General features: G+C 36.2%; 2 protein-coding genes across 3 annotated transcripts; one reads left to right on the top strand and one right to left on the bottom strand.

Moving 5' to 3' along the window:
* Positions 1 to 2,782: 2,782 nt before the first annotated feature.
* On the bottom strand, positions 2,783 to 7,155 carry LOC149944109 (peptidoglycan recognition protein 1-like). 2 transcript variants are annotated; one of them, XM_090174681.1, is made up of 4 exons: positions 7,024 to 7,155; positions 5,915 to 6,106; positions 3,048 to 3,267; positions 2,783 to 2,970 (listed from the first exon to the last, which is right to left on the bottom strand). In XM_090174681.1, exons 1-4 carry the CDS (start codon positions 7,064 to 7,066, stop codon positions 2,895 to 2,897), a joined length of 531 nt encoding a protein of 176 aa, XP_090030807.1. In that variant the 5' UTR covers positions 7,067 to 7,155; the 3' UTR covers positions 2,783 to 2,894. The 2 variants fall into 2 exon arrangements, with proteins under 2 accessions (XP_090030807.1, XP_090030806.1); XM_090174680.1 differs by having other exon boundaries at positions 2,783 to 3,001; positions 3,062 to 3,267; positions 7,024 to 7,152.
* Positions 7,156 to 14,623: 7,468 nt separating this feature from the next.
* On the top strand, positions 14,624 to 15,069 carry LOC149944108 (peptidoglycan recognition protein 1-like). Its single transcript, XM_090175571.1, has 2 exons — positions 14,624 to 14,787; positions 14,851 to 15,069. Exons 1-2 carry the CDS (start codon positions 14,719 to 14,721, stop codon positions 14,968 to 14,970), a joined length of 189 nt encoding a protein of 62 aa, XP_090031697.1. The 5' UTR covers positions 14,624 to 14,718; the 3' UTR covers positions 14,971 to 15,069.
* The last annotated feature ends 266 nt before the right edge of the window (positions 15,070 to 15,335 follow it).

The raw sequence follows: 15,335 nt of genomic DNA, 5'->3' as shown, positions 1-15,335 counted from the left end.
TGAAAGTGTTTTATCATTTTACATGCCTGTGTGATAAATATTTCTGTACTTGAGAACTATTTTTGGATTTAGTCCACATTAAAGTGTTTTTATGAAAATATATATTTTTGGATTATTTAGATGTAAATAAATAAGAGTTCCTATGGCACGCGGTTCAGGACCAAACTCAATCAAAAAATAGAGATATTTTTTGTAAATATTTTTAAAATATAAAGGCGTTTTTAAAATATAAAGACGCTTTTAAAACATAAAGGCGTTTTTAAAATATAAAGGCGTTTTTAAAATATAAATGCGTTTTTAAAATATAAAGGTGTTTTTAAAATATAAAGGCGTTTTTAAAATATAAAGGTGTTTTTAAAATATAAAGGCGTTTCTAAAATATAAAGGTGTTTTTATATATTCGCCTTATATTTTCAAAAGTAATTTATATTTTAAAAATATCTCTATATTTTAAAAACCCCTTTATATTTTAAAAACCCCTTTATATTTTAAAAACCCCTTTATATTTTAAAAACCCCTTTATATTTTAAAAACCTCTTTATATTTCAAAAACCTCTTTATATTTCAAAAACGCCTTTATATTTCAAAAACGCCTTTATATTTTATAAACACTTTTATTTTTAAAAAACACTTTTATATTTTAAAAACCCCTTTATTTTAAAAAACACCTTTATTTTAAAAATACCTTTATATTTTAAAAACACCTTTATATTTTGAAAACATTTTAAATTTTAAAAAATACCTTTATATTTACAAAAATATATAAATATATTTGGTTGAATTTTGTCCTGAACGGCGTGCCATAAGATCCTTTATAGTCCTAAATTCTTATAAAAACGATTGAAGTTTTAAAATGACAGACATAGTTGATACATGGTTTTGAGATTGTAAGACGCCTCATTATTGTGTCTAGATCGTAGGCGCTTCGAAGCCGGAATCCAACTACGTCACATGCGACTGCGACTAGAGGAGCAGCAGGAGCTCTCGATTTTCTGACGGAGAGACAAACCGAAACGAGGTCACCGCGCCGTGATTTATCAGCCAGTGAAAAAAACTATTCTGAGCTCGCCCTGAGCTTGCTCAGTTGAAGATAGATAAAATAAGATCGCCTGTCGTGAACACTCACTCACTTGAAAAATCAAGGTAAAAAATTATGAGCGTTCATGTTGGACAGCTGCTCACAATTTTTGCCCACCTCCGCAAGTTGGACCTGGGGTAGTTAAACTTTAAAAATATTTATTTTAAATTTTGTTTGTTAAAGTTTTCTTTGAAAAAGTTTAGTATTATAGTTTAAATTTATTAAATAAAAAATATAAATTATACATTTGGTTTAGTATTTTACTATTGCAAGTAAAATGAACAGTGATTTCAATTACTTTTTTTTTTTTTTGCAAATATGCAAACTATTTGGTTATTTCAAAACCAAATACGTCAAATTATTTGGTATTTGATCAGTTATCTGGCTTATTTGACGTGCCTTGAAAATAAAATTTTGATATTTGATTCGATCGCCAAAAAAATGGTATTTGCAAACCTCTAGTCGCGTCGTATACGAGTGTCTCAATCCCGATCCTGTACGCATCTCTGATTCGCTGTTTTTCTCGTCTGCTTTCGTGGCGTCGTTTGCTTTTTGTGGTTATATAAATGATTTTTTAAAAACACGTTTTAATCTTGAATGTATAAGAACTTGACGTGTTAATATCTTAAACACCATTGAAATTTTCTCATGCATATTCAACTTTATTTTCTGTTCATTATTCGTTAAACAGACGACGCCACGAAAGCAGACGAGAAAAACAGCGAATCAGAGATGCGTACAGGATCGGGATTGAGACACTCGTCTACGACTCCCCAATATTTTGGGAGACCTTGTATTATTGGATAAAAGGAGAGCGTGACGAACTTAAGAATGGCTTTCAACCGTTTTAAACAATACTAATACTGTGGAATTTTTCCATGGATTTGTGGAATTTTTTTCTTGTGGATTTTGGGGATTTTTCGAGGATTTGGGGATTTTTGAAAAGTCCAAAATCTTTCTTTGGATGTTTCAAGAAGATTTTGGATTTGTATTGAATTTTGCATGAAGTGTGCGGGATTTTTCCTAATGTCCGACCCCTCGTTTGAAACTGCAAATCCGAGTTTTAGAACTGCCCAAAAATGTAAGAACTGCCCACTATTTTAGGCAGTCAGATATCTTTTCTTCTCTCAATTTCCAAAAAAGTGAGTTTTAATAACCACCCCACCATATATCAGCTTTAAAAGATCTATAACTATTAGGAGGGTACCATAGACCATCCTAATAGTTATAGATCTATAAATATATATGTCTATGGATGGTACTTATAGGTCACCGAGGTCCAACTGATGTATGACGTCAAAATACCATCCTCATCTTCTTTTTAATCCAACTGCGCATGTGTCAGATATTATTCAAACTCGCTTATTTCTTTTGTACCGGTCATCTCATCAAAAACCTCAGATAACTTAGAGTCTGAAATCGTAAACTAATTATATCATATTACCTGTTTAATTAACCAAATAAATTCGAGAACTACCGAAATAATGTAAAAGTCTGAAAAATCATCATAAATCGTAAATTTTATAGCCCCGAAAACATGGCTTATAGCTTATTTATCACTCGCGCAATTATTGAAAGTTACGTCTCATTATAACTCCAACGATTAGAGCTGCTCTAAAATGAGAGAAGCACGCCCATCACCGGGACCACGACAGTTACGCGCTGCATTTATCGCGCCATGTGTGTAAGGAAATGTATCACAAATAACATTTTAGTTCTTTATTGAAATAAATTCAACTAACAGCCATATGCCGGTACAGATACAATAATCAAAGCTATTTTCAACCGTGACTTCATTTACCTTCACCATTTTTAATTAAAGTTGGGTAGAGTTTGTATGTAGGCGTACAAGCGGTCTCCTGGACAGGCGGTGGCCCAGTAGTCGCGATGACCTTTCAAGAGGTAATTTTCTTGTATATAATTCTACAAAACAAACAAAGAAATTAAAAAAAACCGACGAAAATCGTACCAGCATATACTGACGCTTTGAACTCCGTAACTGAGAAGTTCGCCAAGGGCCTTTTTCTGAGAGTATGTGGGTTCGGTGTACATGTAGTTTCCGATGAAGGAAATGCCAATTCCGTTGGAATTTTGACTTTGAGTGTGAATGCCCTCGGTCGTCCATCCTCTACCCTCGTACACAATCCCTTTGCTGTCCATCAAGAAATTGTATCCTATGTCCGACCAGCCTTTCGATTGAAAACGCGTAACCATAAGTTAATAATTATGTTTAGAATCTATCGAATGTTAAAGGGCAACAAAAGTGGACACTGTGACACTGTAGCTAGTACCTTGGGCGTAGTACGGCCAATTTCCCCAGTTTTTTTAGCTTGTTTTGCAGCCCTTTAATAATAGAGCTTTTTATTGAGATAACCTTTTCAGTGTATGCACTGATTTACAAAAGGTCTCACATTGCTTAATTTTCAATGAATTAACAATATAAATTAAATTAAAGGACACGCAAATATAGTACATTTTGTTAGTTAATCATTCAGTCCAAAATTCTATCACACTCCTATTGAATAAACTCAAAGTCGAACAGTTATTAATTTTTGTTGGTAAATTATGCCACAATTTTGTACCATTTTCTCACACTCTTTCGCTACAAAGGATTTTCAGACCTTTTAACTTCCGGAAATTTTATGATTTTAGCCCCGTCTCTTGAAATGTATATTAAGCGGAAGTGCCTCGCCAAATCCCTAGCTTTAGAATCTTAGGAAGCTACAGTTGCTATTCCTCTTATCTTCAATTTATTCATTTACCCATGAATATGGATCTGTAGGCTATAGCTATGGTACCTTCATCGTCCAAGGAGGTTGGACTAACTTTCGATTTACGTCACTCAACTTTTTAAATAAACCCGATCGGAGGTTATGATTTTATTTTCGGAATTCAGTGCTTTCACCATCGTCCTTTCTTGGCGGGTTTTTTATAATCAGGGCGGTATAGTAAGTTTTAACGTTTTATCTTCTAATATGGAGTGTTCAAAGGCGGATCTTTTGAAAGTTATTCCTTCACCGCTTGTGATAGTCACAACAACCTAAAACCAATTCGGTTAAGTAACGATTCTGGCCTAGGCCTATAATCATTTGAAATAAGAGAGAAGATTCTACAATATTTTTCCCTGCTCTATCGGGACCAATTCGCAAAGAAAAGTTTAAAAATTGTGCTTTAGCTGCGTGTAGGATGTAAAAAATGCCCCTGTGGTTGCATGAACCATTTTTCTGATAAAGTTTTTGTCAAGTTGTAACGAACCATCAAGATTGTACAGCCTTTGTTCAGCAGATTCTATTTCCTCCACAGCTTTTTCAAATCATTAGCAAGAGATACAACATTTTGTATAATTTTGCTATCCTTACCAACTAGGAACTCAGTTTCAAATATTATTTTGTTCATTCAAATTATTTGAATGATGATGAATATCACATTTTGAAGACGAATGGGTGGTGCAGGTGGTCAAACATTCTCTTTATAGACCAACCTCGTTTTGATCCATATTCATGGGCAAATAAATAAATTCATGCTCTTATGTGTTTTCTATGCCAATGGCTCGTCGTCATAGTGACCGCGTGCAAGTAGTAGAGTTCTTAAATTACGGTAACTTAGGAAATCAGTAAATTACGCGGTAATTTACCGCGTAATTTACCGTGTTGTGGTAAATTACCGTAATTTTCTTTTAAAAAAAAAGGTTTTTTTTTACAATTAAAACCAGGAATAAAAAGAAGAAACCGTTTGTTGCTCAAAATATTTCTGAATAACTAGGTCTACTTTCTTTTTGTACCCATTTTTACCCAATAAAACTTTATTTACTTATTTAAATGGTATGAAATTATAGAAAGAATACTATATTCTTTCGCTAGACTACTTCGAAGTAACGCTGAACCAACGCAGATGCTCGGAATAACCACGGCCAACTTTGATTTCTCGCGCATCTCTCGCGCTACAGCGGCCATCTCATTCGTTGACGTTTCTGTATTAACCTATGAGCAAAAGATGTGTATGACGTCAGCGCCCCTAGCGGATTATTATTTTTAGTATAATTTTTACATTGAAGACAATATAACAACCGAGCGTGGCGCTGACCTCCTACACATTACAGTACAGTTTATAGGGGGAAAATCCTTGCTCGCGGAATTTCGACGAATGTGTTGGCCGTAGTAGCGCGAACAGCGCGTGATCAAAGTTGGCCGTGGAATAACCAAGTGAAAATAAAACTAACATTTTAGCAGACGATAGATGAATCATGAATGTGATTTTTCTTAAACAGGGCTAGACATAGGTATTCTTCCTATTAAACGTATCAAACTATTCTAACATGGCCTTCGACTCCTTGGAAATTCGCAACCAAAACGAATCTAGGTGGCGCAGCGGTGCCTAGCTCTTCGAGTTAGTGCGTTACGCCTATGACCTAGTGTTTGCTGGAGTTAAATTACATTGTTAAACGATGGAAAAATACACTAAAACGCGAATAACGTTAGGTTTTGAGTTTTGTAATCTTGTGCCACGTATTTTAGGTACATTTTAGCCCGAAAGATCAAAGAAAATTGAGAAAGTGAAACACGAGTACGATGGTAAATTACCATGGTAATTTACCACAGTAAATTACCCTGGTAATCACCAGGGTAATTACCATTTTACCATTTACCTGAGAAAATTGTAAATTACTGTTACCAGGGTAATTTACTACGTAAATTACCAGGGTAAATTACCGATTCGTATCTCTAGCAAGTAGCGTAGGCGTAGGAAATTATTTGTTTTTCAGTTGTGTACTTTTTATAGGGCTTTCTATAACTTGATCTTCTTATTTTAGGTTTCTTTTACGTCACAGTCTCTTACTTCTATTAGTCATGTGATCGTGCTGCATGCTCCGTATACTTCTAATGCAGGCGCTAAATGTGTTGCAAGGCGCAGTGACAGTGTGGTGGATGAATACTTTGGGAACGGGCGTTGCTAGCCATGAGGGCCGACCGTTGAGTTCAACGATATTCCAGTCTTCCTTCGAAACGATTAGCAATGACGTCCCATATCCTGTAAAGAACAGTGCAAGCGTAGCAGCGGATCAGTGGTGTAACTAACGGAAGTTATTTGGGGGCCTGGGCCTGAGGGCCGTTATTTACAAGGGATTAGAATAATAGTCACCTTGAAAACAAACATTTGGAAAGAAGCTTATAGAGATAACGGTATTAAAGCTTTTATTCATTACTAGATGGCGCCAATTTAAAAAATTAACTAATGAGTTTTTACAACAACTTCTAACACTATTTTAAGCGACATTTTTATGTAAAAACTATTCGTAGCGTGCTCGTAGGTGTGGCCAATTTTCATTGCCATGGTAACTCACAAGTCAGTTCGGTTGCGATTACAAATTTAGGCTGGTGAAAGTGTCCTTGTCGATAAAGATAAAAAATGAGCGTGAACACAATAGGTTCTGTCATTCTTATTAAGTTATACTTATGGTCGTAATTAAAATGAAACATTCAAATGTCCATGAATTATACACAACTTCTCGACCCAAAATTTATCGCTTGCATTATTTAACCTATGTTAAATGTAAAAATTAGACTGTAACTTACCACAATAAGTATTTAGCCTCGCACTATTTTTTTTGTACCAAACTCGTTTTGAAAAATCAAGCGAATAGTAATAGGAGTAAAGAGAGGTGAATTCTTCTGTCGGGAGGTATTTTAAACACTTCTTTTTAAACGTATTAAAACGCTCTTAAGTTCGCACTATCGCTTAAAACCAGTTTCCATGGCGAGTTTCACTATAGAGAGGCTATATTCCCATAACCCTTCGGTTGCGACCAAAATAATAGAGGTTATTTCCCTTGGAACCCTTCGGTGGCGAACCAAATACTAGAAGTTATATTCCCTTGGAACCCTTCGGTGGCGACCAAAATACTAAAGGGTATATTCCATTTAAACCGAGACAAAAAACCAACTTACCAAAAATTACGAAAATCGCAGCTAAGAAGAGTAATCTCGCCATGTTATTTGAAGCAAAATGTTCCGTTTAGCAACCAGAAGATACACGTCTACAATCTTCAAAGTTTGATCTCAAACTAAAGTTAGTTTCGGCAGTTGCTTCGCATCTTATTTATATAGTCACCCATCCCCCCCCATCAGACGGACGGTCTGTGGCAATTTTGTGCAATAGCCTACATATGATTATCAATATTATGAACAAGAATGTATATATTTCTACTTAGAAGTCTTAGAGATAATGATTATGTTGACTCGTTGAGACGATCGTGGTCGCATTTTCCCCGGCACGAAAAGGGGGGAATGAAATCTGTCACCCGCGTGCACTTTAACCCCGTCGGAGGGCGTCAGGTGGAGGGAACCAATGAGAGACCGGACTGATTGGATTTTGTTTAGGGGGGAGGAGTTTACTGATAGAGCGTGAGGGGGATTTGGAGCAACGCTCAAAATCGTCTCAACACGGTCATTCTCCCGAAGTGGAAATAAATTAATTCTTGTTATTGGCGCTTAATGCGATGATGACCGATAACCAATTTTCCATTTGTGGTTCGCTGAGCATCGCCCAATCAAATGGAGGATATTTTACTTAATCAAGAATGCATTCGGCTTCATAGAGATTATGGAGCTTCAGCTATAGCCTCTGTTGTCACGATTTCCAGGGTTGTTCCAAATGTTTAATTTTCAAAATGCAAAATACTTGCTCCATAACTCAAAATAAATAATGTAAAATGCAAAATACTTTCTCCATAACTCAAAAAACGTTCTCTATAAATCAAAATGCAAAATGTAAAATGCAAAATACGTTCTCCATAGATCCAAATGTAAATTGTAAAATGCAAAATACTTTATCCATAACTGAAAATGTAAAATTCAAAATACTTTCTCCATAACTCAAAATGCAAAATACTTTCGCAAAAACTCAAAATGCTAAATGTAAAATGCCAAATGCATTCTCCGTATCTCAAAATGCAAAATACAACATGTAAAATGTTTTTTGCAGCTCAAAATAAAAAGGCAAATTGCATTTTGAAATGTTGGGTTGTTACCAAAATACTAGAGGTTATATTCCGTCGGAACCCTTTGGTTGCGACCCAAATACTAGAAGTTATATTCCCTCAGAGCAGTTTGGTTGCGACCAAAATAGTAGATTTAATATTACATAGGAACCGTTAGGTTGCGATAAAATACTATAGAGGTTGTAGTACCGGTATATGCCTATTAGGCGCAGTTCCCGTTAGCGCAGTTCCCATTTGCGTGGTTTCTCAAAAGCACGGTTCCCAAAAGCGCAGTTCCCAATAGCGCGGTTTCCCAAAAGCGCAGTTCTCAAAAGCCGATCTCGCTCACCGCGCCGTGAAAAATCACTGACTGAACGAACTAATCGGCGATCACCCTGAGCTGGCTCAATTTCACTTTCTCGCTTAACAAGACCAACCGACCTTCGTATTTGAAGGGCTCACTCGTTTCGAGAGGATTTTCAAAAATAAACGCTCACAATGTTTGCCCACCCCTGAATCTGTAGATGCCCCAGAAAAGCTCAATTTGAATTTCAACTATTTTTCGAATAAACCTGCGTCTTTTATTTGACAATTCAAATTTATTTTAGATCCTGAGTATCCGAAAACTTCATTAACTTGCAAATTAATTGTATTAACAGCACTTGACAGTATATTGTAGTTCATTTTAGCTCCTAAGCCTTTGTTGTTCAAACAGGTTTGTTTACTAGAATAATGGCCGTCAGTTTATCAGACGTAGAGAATTGCGCGATGGCATTATCGGCATTTGAGATTCAATGATATCAAATATTACGTAGGGTACGGATGACGCAATATCTGTGAAACTAACCGTTAGTGAAGAAATAGAGCTAGTGGCATACTTATGAGCATATGTAACTAATAGCGTTTTCCATTTGACTGCTCACGAGCACTCTAGATCGCTCTGATCAACATTTTATGTTCCATTAGCGTGCTCGGATCTGCTCCGAGATCGCCCAAAAACGATCTGCCGATTTCGACTGATCAACGGATCGAGATCGAGATCGGAGCAAATTTTCGCGTGTCCCTTTTTGATTTTTTGGCAAAATGGCAGACCAAGACGCGAAAATTCAAATGACAAGCAGACGAAAAACAACAAAGCGCGGGAATATGTTCATGGGATGTTCCATTTGCTTTTTTACTCTCGTCGATTGGGGCGAGATCTATGACGTCAGAGACAGATTCAGAGCAAATCTTGAGCAATGAAATGGAAAACGCTAATAATTACTCATAAGTGTGCCTCTGTTTAACATCTCTGTATAAAAAATTTAAATTAAACCTTGTTTCACAGCCACCAAAGAAAATACAGACTAAAACTGGTTTTAACTTCCTTCCCAGAACTAGTTTTGATGGCGATAAAACCGTCATATCCTTGTAATAAGGTCTCATCGTGAAAACGTTCTTTCTGGCACACTTATGAGTAATTATGTTATTTATTTTTTAAATCTGCTCAATAAGCCACCAGTAGGCTTCTTTTTGAGCATCAAAAACAGATTACAGAGTCAAGGTGGAACAGAAAAAAAAAACAATAACGAAAAAAAAGTTATCATTATTTCAAATGAGAAGCAATGAATATAACAATTAAATAGTAATGGTAAATTGTGCGATTAAGAATAAGCTAGTATAATGAGCAAATAGACTAAATTAAAACCATATAACAAATTTAGGGGGAGAACATTTATGGAAATAGTTAAAAAAAAAGTTATAAACAATTCAATTAAGAAGCAATGACTAAGGACAAAATGTAATGAAAAACATAGGAAAACACATTTAATATTAGAGACTATAGGAGCAAATTGTATAGACTAAATTAAAATTCATATAACAAATTTAGGGGGTGAATTTTTTACGTAAATGGTCAGAGACTTGGCGGCGAAATGTGTGTCTATTAGGTATTGATACGATGTCATTGGGTAAAGAGTTCCAATCATTAATGACCCCACAAGAAAAATGATTTTGTCGTTGAGAGGAAGAGACTCTAGGCTTGGCTAGCTTTAGGGTGTGACCGCGGGTACGAGTGAGGTTAACGGAAAAGAAATCAGAAAAGTTTAGCAATAAGTTGTAGAAAAAGTCGTGGAGCAAGCAGAAATTGTTAATACGATGACGCAGGTGAACAGGGTCGATACGAAGCAAACGCAGGCGAGTGGTGACAGGGAGACGAGAAATTTTGTGGGAGAGTTTAGTAAAAGAATTTTGAGCTTTCTGGAGGGCAAGTATGTCTGAATGAAGGTGGGGTTTCCAGACTGGGGAGCAGAAATCCAAGTGGGGAAGTACCAGGGAGTTATAGAGAGTCTGGATAGTTTTGGGGGAGCGAAAGAGCAGGTTACGACGGATTACACCAGTGCAGTGGTAGAACGAATTTTTTTTTACATATGCTATCCCCCTATTCGGCTTTCCGTTGCTAAGCAACGCGATTTGAAATTTGTAATGAATAGGCTTAGCTTCTCGCCTTCTCTTTTCGGTGTGTTAGTCCATGGAGAAAGAAGGGAAGGAGGTGTTTTGTACGGTCCTTTTAGCTCCCTACCCGTAATAAATAACTCCCACAGGCGGGAGAGCAGGGGGATAAAAAAAAGAGGGAAGCCTGGTAAAAATAAATCACGTGAGCATATTGAAAACATTTGTTCGCGCCCTCTCTTCACCTACCGAAGAATTATTTAACGAATTTTTTTTTGAATTTCGTGTTAACGCTTTTTCCACGCGGTCCTCGGACTCCTCGGTTTCTAAACAAAGCGCGTTTTAAAATAATAACAACGATGGAGCCAAATGATCAAAATTATTTCAAAATTGGTATTCGTAAGAAAAATACTAAAGCAATGCAACGAAAGATAGAACATCGTAATGAGTGTTTATATCCACTCTGTTAATCGCTTTAACCCATAACATACATTTTTCAAAGTTTTTCTTTGGTTTAGGTACAGGATAATATTTTATTTCCTGACTTTGAGATTGATGAGCGGTTTTGTAATTCCTACATCTTCTATACACACAATATTTTCCCATTATAAAGATATTTTAATTAAATTATACCTAATAAAATCCTACTACGCGATCCTCCATGTTTGTTTACACTCGATTTTTTGTTTTACAATTCCAGCTAGATGCACTAGATGGCGCGAGCTGACGAAATCGGCCGCCTGTTGAGATTTTACCAGGATGCGCTCCCCACGTTTTCAACCCTCCCCATTCTCCCGTTTGTGGGAGGCTCACATCACGAGCCTGGGAGAGTTTCCCTTTTCAAAACACCTCCTTCCCTTCTTTCTCCATGGTTAGTCGCGAGCATGATTTCCCGCAAAATATTGATGAGCTCCAATTAGGGCGAAATCGGTCTACCGTTGGAAATTCTGCTTATTTATTGAATTTTTGACTCGATGATCAGTTTGGTCCGCGTTTCGCATCTTTTATTTATTTTCGAAGGTCTATTAGTCGGAGTAACTCCTAAGCTTTTTAGTTTATTTTGTTTAGGGTTTAACTTTTGAGATCCCCTTTTCATTATGCCATTCTTTGCATTGCAGTTCATAGGTTAGTAACTTTTCTGTTAAGTGGTTTTTCTAATAAGTAGAATAAATAAAATTATTAAAATCCAACCTATAAGAGCATCTCTCTTAAACGGCCATAGCATCCTTTGAGATTTTGTGGAGCATGGGTGACGTACTAGAACGTCACAGGGCCATTACTCTATTGAATCACGTGCTTTCGAAATCGTGAAGATATTCCGGAGTCACGGTGATGGAAATTGATCACCTATTCAAATTCACCCTGAAATTTTTAAATGACTATGTGAACCTTTAATGTTAGATTCCCTGTAAACAATTTGTGAATCATTTTATTATAGTTTTAGTTGAACACGGTCGAAGAGTTAAACAAGGCCGTAATATTAGTTCCACATTGATGAGGTTAAATTATTTTTTCTCTAAGCCTTGGCGCGTGTCAAAAGGGCTAAGCAAAGCTTCAGACCAAGGTCAGACGTAAGCCTCTTTAACTGTATTAAAAGTTTGAACCTCGTATCTCAAATCCAGTCCAAACTACGAAGAAAATTCGTGTAGGATCTATAAGCCTTGGCGCGTGTTAATATGGTTCAGCATAGTGCCAAACGTAACCACCTTTGCCTATATTCAAAGTTTAAGACCCGTATCTCAAATCCAATAGGAACTATGAAGAGGGGCAGGTCACTTCCTTGATTAACGACGCCCCCTCAAAAGATTAAATCCGACTTAATCGCGATTATTTTGATTAAATTCAATTTAATCACGATTAAGTTGATAAAATTACGTTTAATCATGATTAGAATGTTTAAATCTGATTTAATCATGATTAAATGATTAAATCTGATTAAAATGATTAAATCTGATTAAAATGATTAAATCTGTTTAAAATGATTAAATCCTGATTTAAAAAAATACATCGTGATTAGTATGATTAAATCGTACTTTAGTTTTGATTTTAATGAAAAATTTTCTATTCGACCGATTATATTGATTAAATCGTGATTAAAATAATGAAATCTGATTAGAATGATTAAATCGTGATTAAAATAATGAAATCTGATTAGAATGATTAAATCGTGATTAAAATAATGAAATCTTATTAGAATGATTAAATCTAATTAAAAAGATTAGATCATGATTAGAATGATTAAATATCGTTTAAATGATTAAATCCTGATTTAAAAGATTAGATCATGATTAGAATGATTAAATCCTGATTAAAAAGATTAGATCATGATTAGAATGATTAAATCCTGATTAAATGATTAAATCCTGATTAAAAAGATTAGATCATGATTAGAATGATTAAATCTCGTTTAAATGATTAAATCCTGATTAAAAAGATTAGATCATGATTAGAATGATTAAATCCTGATTAAATGATTAAATCCTGATTAAAAAGATTAGATCATGATTAGAATGATTAAATCCTGATTAAAAAGATTAGATCATGATTAGAATGATTAAATCCTGATTAAAAAGATTAGATCATGATTAGAATGATTAAATCTCGTTTAAATAATTAAATCCTGATTAAAAAGATTAGATCATGATTAGAATTATTAAATCCTGATTAAAAAGATTAGATCATGATTAGAATGATTAAATCCTGATTAAAAAGATTAGATCATGATTAGAATTATTAAATCCTGATTAAAAAGATTAGATCATGATTAGAATGATTAAATCTCGTTTAAATCGTGATTTGATTTTCTAATCTTGATTACCATGATTTAATGTCGATTACCCTGATTTAATCATTTTACTATGATTAAGACGCACCCAAAATGGAAGTGACCTGTCCCTCGGCGTACGCTCAATAAGTCTCGGTGCGTGTTAAAAGGGTTAAGCATAGCGTTAGACTTCAGCTTTTTATCTGTATTCTAAGTTTGGGTTCAGTATCTCAAATCCAATAGAAACTAATCTATTAATAACGCTTTCTCCGGGAGATTTTTGGGAACTTTCGTACTCTGCATAAATCAACGCTCAAAATCGGAAAAGGGTGGCTGTTGCGCCCCCTAACAGAGCTGAAACGTGCACACAGTGCAGAGGTATAGCAGTAATATAGATTAAAAATTAAACGGAATTTAAAAGTCAATCGGACCCAAAACTATAACACTGCGTAAATGTTTTTAAATGGGTTGCTGTTGTGCCTAGAGATCGGCGGAACAGATAAATTAACTGGCAAAATTTCAATTAATCATAAAAATTGCGGTTAACCGTTTATCCATGGATATTATCCATGGACAAAAACGATTTAATATGGGAAAAAGCCAAAAATAACTTATTTTTTGTTGGATAATTTTTGTTAATGGATATTATCCAAACAAACGGTTAATTGTTATCCAAACGCCGACCTCTAGTTGTGCCCCCTGTTTACCGGACTGAGCTAAAACGTGCACACAGTGTAGAGGTATATAAGTCTATGTATTTGTACCCCGCTGCTCCGCCTTAAGCACTACAGCGGCCCACGAGATTAAACAGGCCGGGACAAAAGTGCGCTTTGCGAAACAACGTTCGGCCAGTGAGACAGCCATCATGACTGCCCCACATATAGCAAACAAACGCCCTCACCATGGTCCAACAAAAGGTGACACCATGGGCTGCCCGAAACCCACCCTCGCACAACTGAGGATTAGAGTGACTTCTTCTTGCACTGCAAACTACCCTCCTTAGTAGGTTACAGAATGACGAGTATGGAACACCCATGAGGTTCCAGTGACCCAGCGCCCCGATCACATAACCTTGAGAGCCGGGTATGGAGCTCCCCACAGGCTCCAGTGACCCCATCACACCACTAGATAGCGACAGTGGGGTATAAGTATATGTATTTGTACCCCGCTGCTCCGCCTTAAGCACTACAGCGGCCCACGAGATTAAACAGGCCGGGACAAAAGTGCGCTTTGCGAAACAACGTTCGGCCAGTGAGACAGCCATCTTGACTGCCTCACATATAGCAAAAAAACGCCCTCATCATGGCCCAACAAAAGGCGACACCATGGGCTGCCCGAGACCCACCCTCGCACAGCTGAGGACTAGAGTGCAACGGGATTGTGTACGAGGGTAGAGGATGGACGACCGAGGACATTCACATTCAAAGTCAAAATCCCAACGGAATTGGCATCTCCTTCATCGGGAACTACATGTACACCGAACCCACATACTCTCAGAAAAACGCCCTGAACGAACTTCTCCGCTACGGAGTTCAAAGCGTCAGTATATGCTGGTACGATTTTCGTCAGTCGGTTTTTTTAATTTCTTTGTTTGTTTTGCAGAATTATATACAAGAAAATTACCTCTTGAAAGGTCATCGGGACTTCAGGCGCACCGCCTGTCCAGGAGACCGCTTGTACGCCTACATACAGACTTTACCCAACTACTATGAAAAATTGTGAAGGTAAGTAAAGTCACGGTTGAAAATAGCTTTGATTATTGTATCTGTACCGGCATATGGCTGTTAGTAGAATTTATTTCAATAAAGAATTAAAATGTTATTTGTGATACATTTCTTTACACACATGGCGCGATAAATGCAGTGCATAACTGTCGTGTTCCCGGTGATGGGTGCGCTCCTCTCAAATTAGAGCAGCTCTAAGCGTTTGGAGTCATAATGAGAGGTAACTTTCAACGAAATGGGTTAATTTTGTAGTCTAAAAAACACTCAAAATTATTATTATTGGGAACAAATGTCAAATTTTTCGGTATTTCAGAACAAATGTCAAAATTGTTGGGAATTTCGGAACAGATGTTAAAAGTTGGT

The sequence above is a fragment of the Leiobunum rupestre genome, chromosome 5 (assembly GCF_980474605.1).
Source record: "Leiobunum rupestre chromosome 5, qqLeiRupe1.1.hap1, whole genome shotgun sequence".
Lineage (NCBI taxonomy): Eukaryota > Metazoa > Arthropoda > Arachnida > Opiliones > Sclerosomatidae > Leiobunum > Leiobunum rupestre.
Note: the sequence above shows the minus strand (reverse complement) of the source record. Positions and strands in the feature narration are given on the sequence as shown.